This window comes from Bradysia coprophila (assembly GCF_014529535.1).
Source record: "Bradysia coprophila strain Holo2 chromosome X unlocalized genomic scaffold, BU_Bcop_v1 contig_128, whole genome shotgun sequence".
NCBI lineage: Eukaryota > Metazoa > Arthropoda > Insecta > Diptera > Sciaridae > Bradysia > Bradysia coprophila.
Window position 1 is genome coordinate 4,215,607 of NW_023503295.1, and position 22,714 is coordinate 4,238,320.

Here is a 22,714-nt window from a genome sequence, read left to right on the forward strand (position 1 = left end):
GCGAATTTGGAATTCCTTACATAAACATATAAACATGCTTCTGTAGCATGACTTATATTCCTAAGATGATGAAACAGTAATGATAGGTTTAAATAGTCTCGGGTGGAGACAAACCAGCGACGGAAACTCGTTCCTATTTTCGAAAGAAAAACCTTATCACTGCATTAAATACAGCAGTTGTTCGTAGCAACAGTATATTTGTCTATTTGGCTGCCAAGCGAGACAAGTTTATCTCCCAATTACAGTTTTACTGTTTTCCAAAACAAAAAAAAAAAACAAAAATTTTGAATCAATTCAAACAAAAAACAAGGCATCAGAACAGTCGGAGCGTTTGCTGCGACTCAGCCCCGTACGACCCGTAATCCTATTTCGTCCGTAAAACCATAATACGTCAGTATCCGTAATACGCCCGGAACCCTAATACGTCTACAACCCTCTAATGCGTCTGTTACCAAAATGCAAGTCAAGTTGGGCATGGTCAAATTTACTGAAAGTGTTCATTTTTAAAATTGCGCATAGCGCAATTACGAAAGCCCGTACGAAGTACCTCTCAAATAAAACCAACAATTTACGACATTATTTTAGAAACCCATACTTTTTTGCCAACTTTCCATTGGGTATTCAATTATCTCTCAAATGAAACAAAAACTAGCAAAATCGGATGAGATTTACTCGATTTATGTGCAAAAAACACTTAGGGCCGAGTAGCGGCCTTAGTCCAAGGGCCCATATTTAAAACTTTTTTTGCCACCATTCTATTCGGCATTCAATTATCTCTCAAATGAAACAAAATCTAGCAAAATCGGATGAGATTTACTCGATTTATGTGCAAAAAACACTTAGGGCCGAGTAGCGGCCTTAGTCCAAGTGCCTAAATTTAAAACTTTTTTCGACACGTTCTTTTCGGTATTCAATTACCTTCCATAAAAAACTAAATCTAGCAAAATCGGATGAGATTTACTCGATTTATGTGCAAAAAACACTTAGGGCCGCGTAGCGGCCTTAGTCCAAGGGCCCAAATTTGAAACTTTTTTCGACACGTTCTTTTCGGTATTCAATTACCTTCCATAAAAAACTAAATCTAGCAAAATCGGATGAGATTTACTCGATTTATGTGCAAAAAACACTTAGGGCCGAGTAACGACCTTTGAGCCCTCCCAACGAGCCCGCGTTGCATCTTACCCAAAAACAATGTTCAGCAACTTTGTTCTACTCGTCAATACCTTTCTTTTGATATATCACAAGCAGCTATTGCGTGCGTATTTCGGTAGATATCGTCGAAAGACTGAAAAACACCTATAGGGACCTAGCTCTGGAAGGGCCGACCCTACCATGCCCATTTTCGAACTTGACCTTACTTTTGTCGATACCAATCGGGGAAAAAAAGAATTTTGAAAAAAGGTTGTAATTTACTCAAGCTAGAGGGGTCACGGACAGACGGACAGACGGACATTTTTTTTATTGCGGATTCGTTATCTATTAACATAGACAAATGCTTTGCCCTTACCGTCTGCTTCCAATTCAACATGTTACAAACGGCATATTAATCTTATAAGCCCCCAGTACTTCGTACGGGCTAAAAAGTTTACGCGACCATTATTTTCACTTGACAAATATTACAACTCTGTGCAAATACATAATTGTAAATCAACAATTCGTCAAACAAACAAATCTATACATTAAGTGCGTTCGTAATACATATTCGCAACACAGAAATCAATTAAACTGTTTAGTTCCAGTTAAGAACGAAAAAAAGGTGATAAGCGAATTTGTTTAATTAAATTAAGCAAAAAACCGATTACAAACTAAGTGCTACAAAATAAAATTATAAAATTATTATCGCTTGCTCTGTGTATGATCGGCACGAGAAAAATTATAGGCGCCACTCGACAAAAATTTTTTGTTTGTACAATTTTAATTTTATTTTTTTCAAAGGAAGCATGTTTTCATCGGTAAACAATTTTCAATATATAATGCCATATTCCGAATATATATGTATACGTACGCGCTCATGTGATATAGATATATTTTTGTTAAACGTTTTCTTGTCTTAATAAACATTGCAGACGTTTCATACACTTTATATATATACGAAATAATGTACCGTACATACATATATGTATGTAGAATTTGTGGATGGATTGGATAAACGAATTTAAGTAGATAATTTTGCATATACTCGTTTTTGAATTGCCTGAGTTTTGCGAATACACTTCCTGTATCTCTGTGCTAATTATAAAATGTACGGCTTCAATAGCAGATGATCGCCGTACATACCGAACGCATTTCAGAAATATTTCGTCTTAGAGAGGTTATTTGCCAGGTTATTTCGAAACATAATGATAGTGAAATATGAAAACAAACGTGTGAGAAACACTAATTTTTTTATCAATTACCGATCGCACTTAACGAATATATTTTTGTGGATTTGTTAAAAATAATACTGAAGTTATGGATGTTTTAACGGTTGGCGAAGAGGATGCAACTTTTTTTTTGCAAAATGTAGGCAATCAAGCTTTTTATTTGCTTCGCACTGATGGATATTACCCATGGAAAACGTAGAACCCAATGACGCATTATCTTCAGGTCATTCAACGTTTTTCTAGTAGCTATATGATAAGATACATCAGTCTGAAGTCCTAGATTTATCAGCTTGATATGGTCCGTTTCCAGACCATGAGACAAAGGTATTGTGAACCTTTGTTTCTATGGCTGATGTACCCGATAACCTTTTAATTGTTGGAAGTTGAGGATTCGCGAAGCAGGATGAAAAAAATAGTTTTAAAATGAAGCCAAAATTGACTTTATTGACGAGGAAATAATTTAGATGTTTAGTCCTGAAGAAATAGTAACAGAATGAAAAGTTACTAAGTTAAAACTGAATTAATAGTATATTACTTCCGAGGTTCCAAGTTTCGTATTTGATAAGTGGGGTGTTACAGCCCGACCCGAAGGGGAGGGCTGTATTCCCCACTTGTCAAATGAGTCCGTTGGGATCAAAAGTAGGTCTATTTCATCTGTCAAAGTGACGTTTTAAACGTCAAACATTAGAAACTCTGTAAAACGGTCGGTAATTTCGTTAATTCTTCCTTATTTTAAAAAAAATCCAATTAGTGAAAAACAATTTAAGAAAAATCAACGAAATTACTGACTACTTAAAAGATTTCTTATGTTTGACGTTTAAAACGTCACTTTGACAGATGGAATAGACCTCCTTTTGATCCCAACGGACTCAAATAACAACTTGGAACCTCGTAAGTACAATGCTTTACGTGATTAGGCAATGTAAATGAAAATGAAACATGCCGTAACATGTAAAATGAATTAACAAGATTTCTTTGGTATTTCCAACATTAACAACAGCAATCGTATCGGGATATATTCATAATTTACTTCCTTTGTTTTAAGTATTTGGTTGTTCGAGGTACGTCATTTGCTTAAAATTTTATTTTACTCTATACAAAAGCTCTAGTTAAGAGATCCGTTGGCCGTTTTTAAAAGACAAAAACCTAGAGTTACAGCTAACACATCGAAAAAATCTTGCGGTCTTTTCGAAGGAAATTGCAAACGAATTTAAATGTTATTTTGTTTAGCAGTCAGACTCATTCAAATCGCTCCGAATATACCTAATCTACGTGAATACGTAAACCAAACTGAAATCTATTAATTTTACTTAGAATCGGGTGTAAATGATCACCCATGACGTTTTACTCACTTTATATCATGAGTTTTTTTGGAATTAAATGTAGTTAACACATTTCTGTTGTACTGCCATGATCCAACCACAGTTTAATTTAAATATTTTTTTTTTTATATTTTCGAACCATTTAAGCCAGTTGGTGGCAATGACGTTAACAAACTCAAATTGATACAAATCGAAAAATTCTGATTAAACAAAAAGTAAAAGAAGAAAAAGAAAAAAATAAAATCTGAAGTCCGATTCATTCTTAGTATAATAGAGACTGATCACACTGACTAACATTAAATGTTGTAATTTTTGTTTTTATTTCATTTTTGTTCTTTAACAGTTGACACAGACGAACACATGTCTTTCATTTTAATTTCTCATTTACTTAACGTTGTCTGTGATTAAAGAACTATAAATATGCAATTCATGTTATGTGCACTCACATAGTGTTTTAATCTAAAAATTGATGTACAATGTACATGTATATAAGTTGTGAAGTCTCATGACATGACAAAGGTCAATTACAATTCATTTTACATATTTGCATATTTATATTTATAACCGCAACATAGTTGGATCAAATCACATTACGATACTGCCGAATAAAGGGTATTATTCGAACAGATAATTGTAATTCGAATGTGTTATGCATCGGTATTCTCTGCCCGCTCTGCACACAGAATACCCTACTGTCTTATCACTAAACTATATAAAATAAATATACAAAAAAAATTGCCCTTTCAGTTTTGCGAGATCAGATCTCTGTGGAATCGTTAACTGCATATCGTGTGTAGGTTATATCGAAAATGTATTTTCCAAAAATATTTTAAAGAAAGTCAGTTGTTATGTCGTGCGCAAGGTGCGTGTAAATGTGCTGTTCACCGACCGAGTGCTGCACACACACCGTATGTGTGGTATTATATACATGTATTTGAATGAAAATTCACGTAGTGTCATTTTTATTTATCTGCCACATCAGAGAGAAAGTATTCTTCTTTATACTGCGCCGAAACAAATCGCTTTTTTATTTTGTCATAAGATCCCAATGAATTATTTTCGAAACTCTAAATATAGCAGCACCGACGATAAATAAAACAAAAAATAATTTAATTGTGCTAGACTCGTTGGCTCGACGATTTGAATGATTTAATTAAATAATTTCTTTCTTTCATTTCATTTTTTTTTCGCTTCTTCTTCATGTGTAATGTTTACCTCTATCTCCTCCAAAAGAAACATTTATATCTCCGTTTGAACAAAGGAATTTTTGCCAATTTATGCAGTTTATTTTTATTATAATGTGTGAAATACCTACAATGTCTTATGACTTGCGTTGAAAGATTGTATCATAAATAGACGTGAGGTAATCGTAATTCTAATGAATCGACCAATTTTTTTTTATTTGCATTGATTAACATTGATGTCTCATAGAGTTTTCTCGTGTATTTTCTATAAATACATAGGATTAGGCCAGCCACCTTGTTCTCCTTGTTGTATCGAAAACGTTTTTTTGGTTGCACCTTGCGCTCGATATTCTTACGAATTGACTAGTTAACTGCACAGATGAGGCTTTTCGTTTCAATTGCTGATATAGCGATGCACCTAGAAGACTATTCGTTCACACACCTATCGAGAGTAGAAACTGAAGTTAAACTGAAGCATTGGACTTTTTTTTTTAACTGTTTAAATATGCAAACAATTCGAATAAGACATGCGAAAATTAGTAATTTTTTAGCCTTCAATTGGTAGTTCGAGAAGACAATTCTTGATAACGTTGATATTATTCAATTCAGATTGAATGCGTGACTTTCTCTGCTCGAGAATATGTAATTATTATTTCTCCTCTCAGAAGGAAGCTCATTTCCGTACAGGGCCTATTTTTGGGAAATTGAATTTTCCAATTTGCCAAAATTTGCTATAATTTTCCAACATTTGCCAAAATTTGCTAGAATTTGCTATCAAAAAATTTGGCAAATTCTGGAAAATTTTGGAAAATATTAGCAAATTTTGGCAAATTTGAGGAAATTTGGAAAATTCAATTTCCCAAAAATAGGCCCTGTTTCCGTATGCTAGAACTCTTACTTTATTGCTCACATTTTGACCAGTGACTGTAGTTGTATGACCCACCTTGTTTAACTTGAAGACAAGCAAAGACTCACTGCACAAAATAAGTTTTTAACGCGTTCACAATCTGCCAATATCCGGATTTGTAGCGAACAGTAACTAACAATAATTATGATTGAACTCAAATCGGCAGTGTTTCAATTCTACATTTATTCGGACTAAAATGACAACAGAGAACAAGAGTTTCTGAACCGCATTGATGAATAACAGCAACGGTTCACCTTGTTCCGTTTGTCGCATTTCTTTTTAATACGAATAACTAAAGTAGCTACTTCAGTGAATGATAAAAATATCGAATTTGTTTTCATTTTCGACGGTTTGTTTACAATTTCCAACACACAAAAAAATGCCTTAAATTAAAATGCTATCATCTATTACCCATCATCGCTATCAACAATGTTTAATCAATTTTTCTGTTATCTTGATTTGAAAATTTCATAATTTGAAAAACACGCGGCACTCACCCAATATGACGGAAATAAAAAAAAAAATATTTTGAGTTGAATAAGCACCGATGTCGAATTTTGAGTTGAAAAAGCACCGATGTCGAATCAATCATTTTTATTTGACAATATAACGATTTGGTAAAGCCAATTAGCATTAACCAATAGTTATATTATTGTGATAACATGACAAACGCTAATAAGATGCCGGCTAATAAGATCTTAGTGCCTATGTAGAAAATATAAAATTTCTAAAAATTTAATACTTTTCTCTGTCTGTGTAACTCCTGTAACTCTTACGGCCCATTAGATTCAAGAAGACTCATAGACTTGTTCCAACCGTTTTGAATTTCATTCCGGTTTTCAGTTTTGTATATGGCGAATTCTATATACCAATCGACAAAATGTAACGTGGTAACGGCAATAACACTCCAATGGTTTTCCTTCGCCCAATATTCGCAATTTCAATAAGGCTTTATTAATTTAACTTGAATTCAATTAATTTTTTCTGCAAAATAAATTAATTTACTTTATCCAAAAAAATGATCTGACAATTTTTCGATGGGTGGTGTCCAGCCGAAATTAAAATTCAAAATAAATAAAGCGATTCGAACTGAACCGATTATAGCGTCTGGTAACATGGTTCACAATAGAATTACCGATATCAGTTACAGATACGTTATATTATATTCGTATAATGTGCCATGGCGCTAAGCTTATTGATCTTAATTGGTGATATGCTTTGCTTACTCTTTTATTTATAAACTTTCGAAAACCTACAAGTAAGGTAAACAATTCAAATGATATATTGTACATACCATGTAGAATATTGTGTACACCTAAGTAATATTGACCATAAAATATAAGTTGACAATTCTATAAATAGTGGTTTTATTGATAAATGCGATTGAATGATAGAAACATTTTTTGATATTTTATTATACCTATTGCTTGGGTATATAATATTTGCCGAATGTAAACGAAAACACAGACTGATAAGATTTTTAGTAATTTTTTTCTCTCTATTTCTCTCTCTCTCTCTCTCTCTCTCGTGTGTTCGTTCAACACTAGGTTCAATATATCAGGAACTTTTGGGAAAGAAATGTTTATTGCATCGATTTCAATAAAACATCAGAATTTTACCCTTTTCGAAGACTTCTGAGGGGATACCAAAAATTGCAAATTTCAGCTGGGCTGCAAAGCTGAGGTCTTTAATTATTTTAAACGGGTATATTCAGATTCAGGAAGAATTCTTTATGCAAAATTGTAAATTGTAATTGTAATTGGCTAATATATGGATCAAGGATTCAATCTAACAAATGACCGTACTTTTTTAGAACTTTAATTTTTTTAAATAAATTTTCTTTTACATAATTCCCTTGACTGAAAGTCAGGGTCTTATGAAAGAAAATACCCTTAAATGTCCGTAACGCTAAGTTCACTATGATATTTTGAAAATGTTCTACATTGGCAAAAAACGTTAAATACAGAAAACGTCCGTACACTTGTTCCCTCGATAACTCGAGTAATTCTTAACCGATTTGCAAAATTTTGGTTTTAATCGACGGAGAATGAAAATCATGAGGTCAAGTTCGTAGATGGGCAATATTGGGGTAATGAGATGGGAGTAATTCTAAAGAGAATTTTATTTCTTGTTACCGCGATAACTTCCCTAATTCTTATCAGATTTTCAAATTTTTTGTGTTATTCGACGAAGATTGAAATTCTTGAGGTTAAGTTTGCAGATGGATAATGTTAGAACAACGAGATGGGAGAAATTCTACACAGACGCTTTTCCTTGTGGACTCGATAGCTCGAGTAATTCTTTACCGATTTGCAAAATTTTGGTTTTAATCGACGGAGAATGAAAATCATGAGGTTAAGTTCGTAGATTGGCAATATTGGAGTAAAGAGATGGGAGTAATTCTCAAGAGATTTTTTTACTTGTTACCGCGATAACTTCCATAATTCTTATCCGATTTTCAAAGATTTTGTCTTAATCGACGAAGATTGAAACTCTTGAGGCTGAGTTTGCAGATGGATAATGTTCGAACAACGAGATGGGAGAAATTCTACACAGACGCTTTCTCTTGTTACCGCGCGATAACTTGAGTAATTTTTACCCGATTTTCAAATTTTTTGTTTTAATTGACAGATAATGATATTGGAGTAGTGAGTTTGGAGTAATTGTAAACATAACTTGTTTACCACGACATTTTTGCAACGGATTTCCAGAAAATTTTCTTATTTGACGAGTAGTGAAATTCTGGATTTCTGGTCTAACAATTAAGAAGTACTTCCCAAAAGAGTTTTGGCTTGCTTGAGAAACCGATAGCTCGAGTAATTCTCAGAAGCTTCAAAAATCAATTTCGACCAGTAGCGTAATTCATGTGGTTAAACTCGAACATTGGAATTTAATTGGACTAGTAATCTGGGATATACGACAATTTTTGCGTGAAATCCGTATTCTTAAAAGAATTTTTTTCGTTCCTAAAATGTTTGAACGAGTGTGAACTTTGTGGCCAGAGCGAAGCGAGGGCCGTAATTCACACGAGTTATATTTTTTCAAGAGGTAGGCAGGAAATACGCCAAATTATACTCAGACGCTTTTCCTTGTTATCGTGATCACTTAAGTAATTTTTACCCGATTTTAAGTTCGTAGATGGATAATATTGGAGTAGTGAGGTTGGAGTATAATTGTAAACACAACTTGTTACCGCGACATTTTTGCAACGGATTTCCAGAAAAAAAAATTGTTCGACGAGTAAGTGAATCTGGATTTCTGGTCGAACAATCTAGAAGTCTAGAACAATCTTGCTTGCTTGATAACACGATAACTCGAGTAATTCTCAGAGGCTTCGAAAATCGCAGATTTGAAAATATTAAGTGTTTTCGACCAGTATCGTAATTCATGTGGTTAAATTCGAACATTGGACTTTATTGGACTATATACGACAATTTTTGCGTGAAATCGCGTTCTTAAAAGAAATTTTGTGTTTGCACGAGTGTGAATTTTGCCAGAGTGAAGCGAGGGCCGTAATTCACATGAGTTTTTTTTAAAGAGGTAGGCAAGAAATGCGCCACCTGTTCAGCGCTTTTAGTAGACTATATAGGAGACTCATATTAGGAGTAAGACATCGCTCGCTGGACCTTCAACTCATAGCTCTTTTTGTTTCTTCAGGAAATTAAATAAATATGAGTAAAATGAAGCATGTGATGACTGCTGTTTTCTGAATAAAAGAGACATCACCTTTTCATGTGACTTTAAATTTGTGATCTCAAAAACACCACTTCATTTAAAAATGGTTAGAAAACTAAGGCTGGAATTATAGGAAAAAAAAGCCAGTCAAGGGACCTGACCCACCCAAGAGGTGGGGCCTAGTTCATTCAATGGAATGAAATGAAACCTCGTTTAACTACAATAATTTTTTTTATTAAAAGTAGGTATTTATAATGATTACTAGCTCCATGGGTAATATTCTAATAAGTTGATTTTTTAACCCGGTGAAAAACGGTGAATATAGTGAGTTTATCAAGGAAATTTAATTAAAAAAGTTTATTCTTTCTTTCCGTAAAAAAAGTCTTTCTCTGTTATACAATAGGTCATCAACAATATTTACATAGTGTGCTGCACAGTGTGCATTCCTTCATCCAAAAATTATGAAGAGTTTTTAAAATAAAAGAAAACTTTAAATTAACGAAATTATTTCTCGGGCGCGTTCAATTGTATATATGAACTGTGTGGTACTTTATAACTTTAATTACGATAGTTCGTTGTGCGAATGACAACAGCATTATAATCTGCAATTAAAATAATCTGATGGAGAGAAACTTTCGGGACTAAATTTATTTCAATAGCTGCTATGGGGGAATCATGAACAAACTTTATTCGGTGGAAGTTTTTTTTTTCTCTTCTTCTTTTCGATGTTATGTGTTCCGAAAAAAAAACGGAGATAAAACTGTTCAACGTGCCATCCTTTACGGATATACTATAATTATTCTAGAGTGTATGGCAAAGTTTGCCATTAATGGGACTTTTTAAACGACTAAATCGCTTAACAAAATGTGAAATAAAATGGAAATTATTAATGATCACACTCAATTAACTGCAGAAAAAAACACAACTGAAATGAAACGAAGAAACGAGTGCGAAACGAGGAGAAGCCAACATGAAGAATTTCGGTATTTATTTTTCGGAAATCTCCTGCGATTAATAACAACAAACGGTTATAATAATATTTTTCTGCGGTAATCAACTTGGATTCAACTCGCATTTTATTTTTTTATTAAAATAATTGAAATTTAAAAGGAGAAAAAAAAAGAAAAGAAAGAAAAACGAAGTGAAAAAAATGTATTTCACTCTTTCACTCTGAAATATTATTGTAAAATTATTTGTTTTTGTGTGTGTATGTGTGTGTGTATGTGTGTGTGTTATTTATGATATTGAGTTATATATATATATATATATATATATATATACAAAATGTTTATAAGCTTTGGATGGCGCCAATCGAACATAATTGCTCTGATTGGGATTGGCGACTTAATAATATACATTTTTCTCTCTCAATATTTACATTGTTTCATGTTCCATACAAAATAAAATTTTATTGGGCTTAATACTTGCAATAAAAATTTAAATTTAACAACCATAAAGAATGAATCGTTTTTTAACAATAAAAACAATATTGTTACTAAAAACAATTTTTTTTTCTTCTTCTTCTTCTTCTTATTTTATCTATATTCACATAAATAATTTTCGTCTGCAAAAGTCAATCAAATAATAATTTAATTTCATTTATCAATAAAGACACAAGCATCTAAATATAAATTGACTGCATAAGTTTATTAAAGCGAGCAAGCGTAGCGCGCGCGTGTATGCTTGCTTATATTATATGAATATTAGGGCGTATCGAATTTTGCAAATTTTAAGTACCGCGATAGCCTGTGTGCGGAAAACGTATATCATCGAAAACTGTGTCCGGGCATGTGGTTGATGAATCCGATGGAGCCATGGAAGAAGTCCCCCCGGGCGGCTTTAAGTTTCCGATGGTCATAATTCGGAAAGTTGAGAGTATTTTGGAAAACAATGTTCTAGCGGAATGTAGAGCTTTGAAAACTCTACAAATCTAACGAAGAAACCGATGGTCCAAAAGGTGCCATTGCCAAGATTGTCTAACATCGAAAATGTGACCATTTGGTTTTTGACTTATATTTCCTGAGAGACAAATGATTTTGTTTAGCCTGTGGTATGAGATGGTAGAGGAGGTCGAGCACTACCAGTACACTAGGCATGTCCCGATCGGATATACTCTTGGAATCACTTTTATAACATTTGTGAATGGAATTTTTAAGAGTGGCCACGTCGCCCACGAAGCAAGTGCAGACACTGCAACCGGTACTGGTGAGTCGAGGACACCTTGGCCAGTAAGTATGCATAATATTCCATGACAGTAGCTGAACTCTTTCACAAAATATTTGTTATTTCGATTGGTTGCAGTGTCTGCACTTGCTTCGTGGGCGACGTGGCCACTCTTAAAAATTCCAATTAAAAAGGTTAAAAAAGTGATTTCAAGTGTATAATGGATCGGGACATGCCTAGTGTACTGGAAGTGCTCGACCTCCTCTACCACCTCATACCACAGGCTACAAAAAAATCATTTGTCTCTCAGGAAATATAAGTCAAAAACCAAAAGGTCACATTTTCGATGTTAGGCAATCTTGGCAATGGCACCTTTTGGACCATCGGTTTCTTCGGTAGATTTGTAGAGTTTTCAAAGCTCTACATCCCGCTAGAACATTGTTTTCAAAAATACTCTCAACTTTCCGAATTATGACCATCGGAAACTTAAAGCCACCCGGGGGGACTTCTTCCATGGCTCCATCGGATTCATCAACCACATGCCCGGACACAGTTTTCGATGATCTACGTTTTCCGCACACAGGCTATCGCGGTCCTTAAAATTTGCAAAATTCGATACGCCCTAATGAATATGTTATTTTGTTTTGTTTTTTTTAACTTTAAGTCCATCAAAACTACTCAAATATTTATGGTTTGACGAGATAAGTTCATGTAAGCATCCAGTTTAATAATTAACAAGCCGTTGAGATCTGCAAATTTTTCTCTCTTTTGATGCATTGTGTTCTTTAAACTGTTCCCATTTTGTGAATAGAATTTTGGTGAGACAGAAGCATTATAATTTTAGATGTAAACTAACAGCTGTGTCATTCATCATCAGAACACCAGATCGAATTCTTCGATTATAAACTCTAAATTATCTTTTTCTCGTTTTATTCTGGAATAGATAGCGTTCGAATGAACATTTATGCCAATGAAAATGCAATTCTTCAAAGTTATTTAGCCAAATTCATTTTGACTATAATCGGTGACTATAATTCTTGCAATCATCATTGGATTTATTCTTCTTCGCTTGTCAGGAAGATAGATTTTTTTTTTTAAATTGGAACATAGGTCAAATCAATTTCCGCATTTTAAATCAAATCAATTTCGTCTCAAAGTCATGACGACACGAACGTTTGTGTTGAGTTTCGTAATGTCATAGAGTTGGAACATTTAAATTTCAATTAATTCAATTAATTGCTAACTCTCCGCAATCTAATATTCAATACTTTGTCTCTTTGGTATATCTGTGCGATAAACTGATTGTCTTTGTATATGGTATTTGTTGATCCTAAAATCAAAGGTCAGGCGAATATAATCACAAGAAGCATTTTCCATCCATTGTGCGATAGAGAAATTAATTTGGTTGAGACAACGTTATATCAAAAAAGATTTCGCAATTTGACGAAAGCATATTATAATACACAAATTGACGATTAGTTTTCTTCTCTCGAGACGAGAATCCACATTCGTACTCTGCAAAAACCGAAATTCTATTTAGATCAGACTCAATAAATGACCTTGATTAAGTAGAAAAGCAACAACAACAACAACAACGACAACGACAACATGAAGAAGAAGCAACGAAAAAACGAACTGATCTAAATAATGCCATACACTATTTTATTTGTAAAACAAAATTCATAAACACATAAAAATACAACTTTGTTGAATTGGAAATGATATGAAATGTTTTTTTTCCCACAAGTCGTTAAAAATCTTTTAAATAAATAAATAAATATGTTGGCACTTACTCCAAAAATCATCGTGCGTCGTGACACAATCACACGATATAATTATCACTAATAAATATGTATGTAAAATCATCCAAGGAAATATTTTTTTTTTCCTCTTTTTCATTTTGCTTAATGTTAATACTGTCTGTGACTCAAAGCTTTCTTACATGTAGGTAGGTTTAATTTTTTTTGTCTACAACTGTCTGAGAAAATCTATTTCAAATGTTACATAAAATGTTTTATAACTCGCGTACCATATATTACGTAGATCAGAGACTCTCGTGCAATATATTATTATCCAAAGGCCATACAACATCGGCAGCAGCGGCAGCAATAACAACAACAACAACAACAACATCATCTCAAAACTGAAGAGACATACACGAAAAAAAAAAACTTTTTCTTGAATTTTCATTCCGTTTTTCAGTTTGAAGATTTTATAAATGTAAATGTTAAACAATCTGAAACGATGCGTACATTTCAGATATTTATTTGAAAGAAAGAAAAAAAAAATTGTTAAGAAGGAGACGCAGAAAGATTATATTTCATTGATCTGATCGATTGGGTTTCGGCATCGATCAGACGCGAGAACATCGAAACAAACAATATGATTTTACTGTAACGTTGGTGTTCAAGGAATTATTATTATGTGTTACAGAGATTTTAATCAAAATGGATTTACAATAACAAATTTGAAGATGGGAGAACCAAAAAAAAAAAACTTCTTTTTTTGGTTCGTTGAATTACATTTTTCACAATATATGTGTGTGAGCTGTGTATATATATCTTGATCGGCATTTAAGTAGGTGAACATAATAATATGACACCTATTATGCACCTTTATTGATTAGATTTAGATTTTTGGAATGTACCTTTTCCCATCCACCCTAATGGGTTTCTGATAATCAAAGTGGGTTATATATGGACGATAGTATTGATGTACAAATGTAACACATCAACATGGTGCATACAAGAAAGGACCGAATCGGTGCAACGTGTTGATTACATTTATTAACGCAAAAAAACACCCAGTTCATACCAGAGACTATTTTTGAGAAATTTTTTGAGGAATTTTGAGAATTTTAAGAAATTTTTGAGAAATTTGAGAAATTTGGAAAATTTAAGAAATCCTTGAGAAATTTGAGAAATTTTTGAGAAATTTGAGAAATTGATTACTGTTTGTAGTTTGTATTCTTTTAATGGCGTAAAATAAGGAAGCCACAGATTATCACTGAATTTAATACTAACATTGACCGTAAGGTATAGGTCTTACAAAAGAAAATGTAACTCAATCACTTTGATTGAGAATGTATGGAAATGTGATCAAAAACGTTAAATGCGTGTTTGTAATATTTCCTGGGAGTTGCGGGAGATGGCGAATGTGTTTCACGAAAACACGGAAAAAACGATCCTGAGATTTACTTAAAAATATTCCGCCCAAGAAAATCAAAAAGTTTTCCTTGCCTTGAGTACTCGGTTAACAAATGCGTTAAATTCATAACGATCTGTTGCCACATTCTTTCGTATAAGATGTCATTTTTCTTCCAGTTTTTGTGGATCGGATGGAAATTTCATCGCTGGTTCTGATTTATTTCCATGCACATTAAAATCAGCATCTTTCATTCAATATATTTACTAAAATTTTACTTAAAAATCGGACAAAATAGACTGCGCTTTTAAATGTAAAATTATGTGGTCAAATGTGAAACACGCATATTTGACGCATTTGTTAACCGAGTACTCAAGGCAAGGAAAACTTATTGCTTTTCTTCGACGGAATATTTTTGAGTAAACCTCAGGATCGTTTTTTCCGTGTTTTCGTGAAACACATTCGCCATCTCCCGCAACTCCCCAATAATTTGAGTAAATCGCAACCAATTTCCAAAAATATTTTTCAGCACAGAATTAAATTCCTCAGTATTATATTCAAAAAGATTTCCATCAAGGACCTAATGTAAGAGTTAAAGTCTCTGTATTGTTCATTTGTATTTGTATTTATGGCTTCAAGCATTGTAGCATCAGACGGCCAACTGTACTTCTTCCCGTGGGGGGCAAACATTTTCGCCACATAAATTCTTGCGTGTGTTTTAAGGGTTTTACGGACGCGAAATGTTTGAAATTTGATTGTGAAACGTATTTACAAAAGAATACAGAACTTTCACTGTTTTTTGATTTGTTGACGTTCCAATTTTCAACGAATATCAGAAGAATAAAATGCATGAAAGTATTTACTTTACCAAAAATGTCTGATTTTCGTCAAGGGTATAGCAAGGTTGGCGCTCATCTTTCAAAATGAGAGTATGAGCGCGATCGCCACTCGAACTTTTCAGGAGCGGTGCCAGCCTTGGGTATTGGCTCTCAACGAACTAGTTCGTCAGAAATGTAACCGTTGTTAAAGTTATTCGCTAATGAAAATGTAGCGGCCGCGGTATCCTAACAGCGGTAGCTAATGTTTCGCTAAATTAAGATTCGATGACAACTGCTTTGCATGTTTGTAAACTTTTGGATCAGAAAATACAGAGTAATCAAGTAACCCTTGAAAGGTCCGTACATGTTGAAGGTTTAAATGATCTTTTTCTTTAGTCTGCCAAATTTGTTCAATTCTTGTAGATCAGAGAAAAGTTCTATTTTTCATTAGCAAAATGATTCGCGATCGGCGAAAACTGTTTCTTTAATGACATTCTAGTGAGCGCTAACGCTAGTAGCGACAGATTTTCAAGTTTAGTGGCGCAAATGCGCTAAATGTTTATAACGGGACTTGGTTATGTTCAGACAATCTCAGAGATTGAATCTCTTCGCATTCCGATTTTCCGTTTTGCTTTCTCTAATAAATGATGATGATTTTCAATTTAAGAGATTCTATGCATAATTAATTCGCATATCTTACAATCTTACTCTTAATATTCTACATGTTTCGCTCTATAGCGTAGAACCTTGATTGGTTAGAATATTCCGCGTTTTTTTGGGTTGGATTGAGTTTTTAATTCTCTTTAAGATTATTAAGATATTTGAGAAAATTTTGAGAAATTTTTGAGAAATTTGAGAAATTTAAGAAATCTTTGAGAAATTTGAGAAATTTGAAAAATTTAAGAAATTTTTGAGAAATTTGAGAATTGTGAGAAATTTTTGAGAAATAAATTTCTCAAAATAGTCTCTGGTTCATACTTCAATTATCTTGTCGAATATTGTTAATTTTCTGATGTGTTTTTCTTTCACAGAAATAAATTTAACAAAAATGGAAAAAAAAAATAAATTGTTGCTCAGAAAAGTAGTTAGACTTGACAACTTATTACGAGATTTATATCAAATTACTAAACAGCAATAAATTACAACTTCATAATAATACATCATAGAAAGTTTAACATGCGATGCCGATATAAAACTTAGATTGATATACATGTGCATTTTGCGAACGAAGTATTACCTTACAAATCAACTCGTCGTTCGTTGATATGAACACACAGACGCATTTTAATATACCGCAGGGTACTTAACAATCGGTATATCAATTTAAATATACCTTGGCTGTGTTGTTTTATTTCAATTTTGTTCTTCTTCTTCTCCTTTTTTTTTGTTAAATAAAATTTATTTAAAGTATGCAGACACATTTTTACAAAGAAAACTATCCGCTTATTGTCACACTTCGTTTTGTAATGTGGTACATGTCGATGTCGCGCCGGTTCTTTAAAATTTCTTAGAATCATTTCCATTTCACAGTTTTGTTCTGAATATAACATATCGGTTTTTTGGGATATGGTATTAAAGGAAGCGTTAAATAAGATTTCTCTTTCATTCGGGGTTTTTTTTAACTCCTCTGATTATATTTGAAATGGCGCGTGAGAATTGCCCAGTTAACAATTTGTCCCATTTTGTAACTAAATGTACATAAATTGCCATCGGAAAATGGGCCCATCGCACCGAATGTGCTTTGACTTTCGAACGTTTAAGGGCTAATTTTTTTCACACTAGCAGGACGTTTTTCACAATTTTTCGGTGCAAATTCGTCACACTAAATGTACACCGAATGTACATTAAATGTTCAATAGATGTGATTCAGTAATCTACACCTTAACTGGTCCTGAAACTGATCCACACTTATTGTACATTAAGAGTACAATAAGTGTACATTAAATGGATACTAAATGTACATTTAATAAACAACGATAAATCAACTAAATTCTTAAAAATAATTTTTCTTCTAATTTCTTTCTTATTTCTTGCCAACTTTTGTACATTTTTTGTGATGGAGTGAGTTTTCTTAGTTTTCCTGAGTTTCCACTATTTTCACCAAGTTTTTCGAAGTGCTTGTGTGTGTGTGTGCTGAAATTAGAGAACTAGAACCATTAATTTTTTTAAAGAAAAATTTACCTTGACACGAGACCGGGGTTTGAACCACGAACCTCTGGGTTATGACCCAAACGCGTGACGAACTAGACCACTGAGACTTGTATAAAAGATGGTCATAGTGTGAATATAAGTCTATATCTGGAGAAGCATCATTTGAACATTTTTTATGCACATTTTATGTACTTTTCGGCATATATTGTTAGAACTCTTGAACAGGTCTTGTAAAAAGAAACCAGAAACCATTCAAATATTCTTCTATGAGGAAGGTACATAAAATGTACAAATTAAATAGCCTCAATACAAACAACACACACTCTACGGATAATAGCGGCAGAGTCGAAATTTTGCTTGATTTTTGCAAGTGGTTCCAGGTGGTTCCTGTGGTCCAATCGAAAAGTGATGTATGGAAGGTGCCTCTTATTTTTGATAATGAACAAGTCGTAAACTTCGAATTTAGCCGATATAATTTTGGGTCATTTTGACTCTGCCGCTATTATCCGTAGAGTGTGTGTTGTTTGTATTGAGGCTATTTAGTACAAATAATGCTCAGCTATTTCTAATTAAAGCGATTCTACATACAACTCTCCGTGGCAGAGTTGATAACGCTTTTGGCTCATCAACCAGAGGTTGGCGGTTCAAATCTCGGACGGGTCAAAGATTTTTTTATTTAAAAAGAACCTAACATTCAGTTGAATACTTAAAAACTAGAAGAAAATCGTGGAAAGTCGTAGTCGACAATTTGTGCGTTAGATGTACACCTACCGTAGCACAAATATTGTACCTGGTAATTTGTACATAATATGTACACCCACCGAAGCACAGACATAGCCTCGAACATAACATTTACACATATCGAAGCACATACGTGGCAATCGGTAATTTGTACATAAGATGTACACATTCCACAGTACAATCAATGTGATCCGTAATTTGTACATAAGATGTACACATACCGAAGGACATACTTGGCAATCGGTAATTTGTACATTAGATGTACAACCAAATCACATCAAACGTTTTACAAATTCTAATATAAATTAAGTCCTCATTTAACACGTAGGGGATAATGCTCAAGCAGGCACTTTAGGCACACCGAAAAGTGCTAAGGGAGTCGAGGAATACCTCCAAATAAATGTATAAAAATCAAGTCAAATTTTTGATTTTTTGAAATTTATTTGGAGATATTCCTCGACTCCCTTAGCACTTTCCGGTGTGCCTATAGTTGACAAGTCACAATAACCGGCAACGTGTTAATGTCCAAAAAATAGAGCGCTAAGTTTTACGTACATAAAATGTACATTACTAGGGAGCATCACATTTAAAAAATGGACTGATGTTAACTGGGTTGGTTACTGTAGTTCACGTGAAAATATTTTTATCAAAAAATTTATATTTATTTAGAGTAAACAATTTTTGTTTTTTTTTTTTGGTGGGAAGAGATGTATTACACGCTATTTCAGATAACGTTGGATAACGTTTCTTATTCATTCAATTAAATTAAATTTTATCGATAGATCTGTGAATTGATAATCGATATTTTTTGTTGCGTAGCTCTCTGATCACACAAAATTTAACAGAAAAATTCTCTTCTTCTTGTTTCAGAATGTCAATTTGGAAAGACCCTGAAAGAACTGGGTTCAACATGGTTCGCCGACTTAGGACCACCATTCGGTGTAATGTACTGTCTGAAGTGCGAATGCGTACCTGTAAGTATAGACTCATAGCTTATAATACACCTAAGAAGAGAGAGAGAGAGAGAGAGAGAAAAAATTCTTTAGCAAAAATTTTCCGATAGCAAAAAAAAATATTTAAATACAACGCAAAAAGTGATTCATAATTAAAATGAATTATTAGATTTGAGCAGACGAGAAAAATGAATAAAATGTGTGTCTTATGCAACACGTGTTATGATTTTCGTATGTTACAGTGAGCTTCACCTTTTGCAAAATTTTAATTTTGCAAAAAAAAAATGTTTGCTAATCCTTGGATATTTTTTTCTTTCTCCGTAAAATTTAATGTTGGCATCTTTGCCAAGTAAATAAAAAATGAGATCGACGTCACACATACTAAAAACATCTAATAAATAGATTATAAGTTAGAGAACGGTTGACTAGAGAAAATGGACTTTAGAAAACGACGACAAATCATATATTATCTGTTCACGACCATCTGTCATAATATTTAATAAAAAAAATCGCAATAAATAAGCCACTTAATAGTTTTATTAAAAAGAATCTGTGAAATATTAGCTCTATTTTCCGATAGACATGAAAGTTTCGACCAGAAAAAAAAAAACGCCTTTCCAATCTAATAAAAAATAAAATTCCATTCCACATTCTTACGCTTTGGCTTAAAAAACACTCTCCTGCTCCGAATGTCATACTCAAATATAATTTTTTTTTTAAGTTCATTCTGCCTTCAAACGAAAATTTTGGAGAAAAAAAGTTGAATTCGTTGGTAAAAGAATTGAATTTCATGTATTCTTCGTAAGATGAAAAAAAAAAGTTGAGTATTTTTATACACCACAAAACAAGAAGACAGAACTAATGTTTGTGTCACGTCCATCTACACTATTTTACGCGATATATTCTTAACATTTTGAAATCAATACGCATTAAGCGGCTACAAGAATACAAAATTGTTTTCTTTTTTCGGTGTAAAGTTTTAAACATGGAATTTTAAACGTACACGAAACATTTTTCTGATTTTGGAACAATTTAACAATCATTGAATCTTCGACTTTTGATGGAAAAATCTTTTTGTTTGTTTTTTTTTTCTTCTTCTTCATATTATACACAGAAGCTTTTTAACGCAAGGAACATTATTACAGTGTTCGATTAGATATGTAATTCGACTCCACACTCCTTTCGATTGTGTGTCGTACAGAAGATCAAAAAGATTTCCCTTTACATCGGGATTAATTTGTTAACAGAACGTATAGTGTCTTGGTGGTACGGTATCATGTTTCATCATTTTTCTTGGATGATTTTTTTTTTCGTTTTTTTTCCGTCTTTATTCATTTTAAAAGTTCTCAAATCCTTTTGTCCTGTTTGTCGTTGTCAATTAAGAGTCAATTCGCCAATTTCTCAGCCACTTGGTAAACAAGCTCGCGCCGATATTATTGAGTTATAGCTCATTCGATTCGTCGTTCAACTCTAGCGAGGGGTTGTCTGCCGTTTTTTCTCGAAAAAATCCAGTTTTGGTGTAATGTGTCTACATGTGATGTGATGTCAGAGGGTGGTCAGAACCCTTTTTTAGCAATAACTTGAGGAAGGAGTAACACAAAAAGTTGAAACTTTGTAGGATTGCTGGTCTATCTACGGCCGACCGTTTGCAGCTATGAGCAAAATGTATGAAAATGGATATTTTTCGAAAAGAGTTACTCGGAATCGATCGGCTATGGGCCCTGTCCCCCAGACACGTTACTAATAAAAAAAACCATTTTGGACATAAATTTTGTTCAAATTTACTCTTTTATTCCAGCCGTAAAGGTCAACTTTTTTTCAAATGGTCCGCAAATCCTGCAACACAAAACTTCTGTGGTAAATTTTTGATATGTGATAGAGGCTGAAGCCAGCTACCATAATATGTAGTTCACCTATCAGAACAATGATGTTGCAGAAGTACAGTACTATTTGAAAGTTGACCATACTTTGATTGATGGATGGCCATGGGTGGCGCGTGCGGAAGTCAGAGTGGGCTCAAACGGTTGGCCGTGGATAGGCCAACAATCCTACAAAGTTTCAACTTTTTGTGTTACTCCTTCCTCAAGTTATTGCTAAAAAAGTGTTCTGAACACCCTCTGACATCACATCACATGTAGACACATTACACCAAAACTGGATTTTTTTGAGAAAAAATGGCAGACAACCCCTCGCTAGAATTGAACGACGAATCGAATGAGCTATAACTCAATAATATCGGCGCGAGCTTGTTTCAGAAATTCAAAATTTGGCTGAAGAATTAGCGAATTGACTCTTAAGTGTGCTTTTTTATTGATCACTTTCATTTGCGAAAAAAAAAACTTTGTTGCAGCAAGAATATAACGAAAGTCATGTTATATATCGGACCCATATCACAAACTTACGAAACGCGCCGATTCCTAACAACCGTATACGCGATACTTTCTTCATTTAACTTTTTAACAATGTTTTACAAATTGAAGGCGCCAATAATTTTCTTTTGTTATTGGCGGCTATCCCACGAACATAATTCTATAAAACATGTCATATAAAATATTTTTTTTGAACGAAAAAAAAAATCGATCGAATTGCTTGAACTAAGGAAGAAAAAAAAATGAATAAAAAGTTTTTTTTTAGCGATACCACTGCCACAGTCATTTTTCGCTAATTCATTTTTATATGTTTAACATTAAGTTTTGTTATTTTGTTATATTTTTATATTCGCTCGAATTAATGTGTGTTTTAGAAGGTATTTCGATTTCTGTGCAACAAAATTGTTGGACGTACACGCGCTCACATTAATTGTAAAAATAAAAAATTTATTTCATTCGAAACATTTATTACAGTCTGCCAAAACATAATTTGCATTGCATATTATCAAACGGTTAAACGGTCTAAACGTCCGATCAATTCGATTCATTGTCACCAATCAACTGATGATTCAGTAACAGAACTTTAATTTATTTGTAAAACATACCGAATCATGTGAAACCAATAATTTAATTAATTTGTTTATTATGTTCCTGTGCAAAAAGACAGATTATACTGAATAACATCAATCGTGAGCCGGTGTTTGTTAGGGTATCCGACTATTGGTGTGGTGAATCGGTTTTTTTTTATTCTTCTCTCAAGTCTGTTTCTTCACTCTGGTTATATTAAATTGCGATAAAAGAGGCGCCTTGGGATATTGTTTTGTTATTGTTATAAATAGGCGTCAGTAACTTAATGCTATCTTAATTAAAATTTATGCATTTGCAGATATAAAAAAAAAACGTAATTATATTACATGTAAGCAT

The 22,714-nt window shown here is 33.3% G+C and overlaps 1 protein-coding gene across 2 annotated transcripts in view; it reads left to right on the forward strand.

The window, feature by feature from the left end:
• The window catches only part of LOC119067757 (dorsal-ventral patterning protein Sog), a 77,764-nt gene that overhangs the window by 32,724 nt on the left and 22,326 nt on the right, over nt 1–22,714 (forward strand). For both annotated transcript variants that reach the window (XM_037170889.1, XM_037170890.1), the window contains exon 2: nt 19,339–19,442. In XM_037170889.1, coding sequence (XP_037026784.1) covers nt 19,339–19,442 — 104 coding nt within the window. The remainder of the gene's footprint in view (nt 1–19,338; nt 19,443–22,714) is intronic.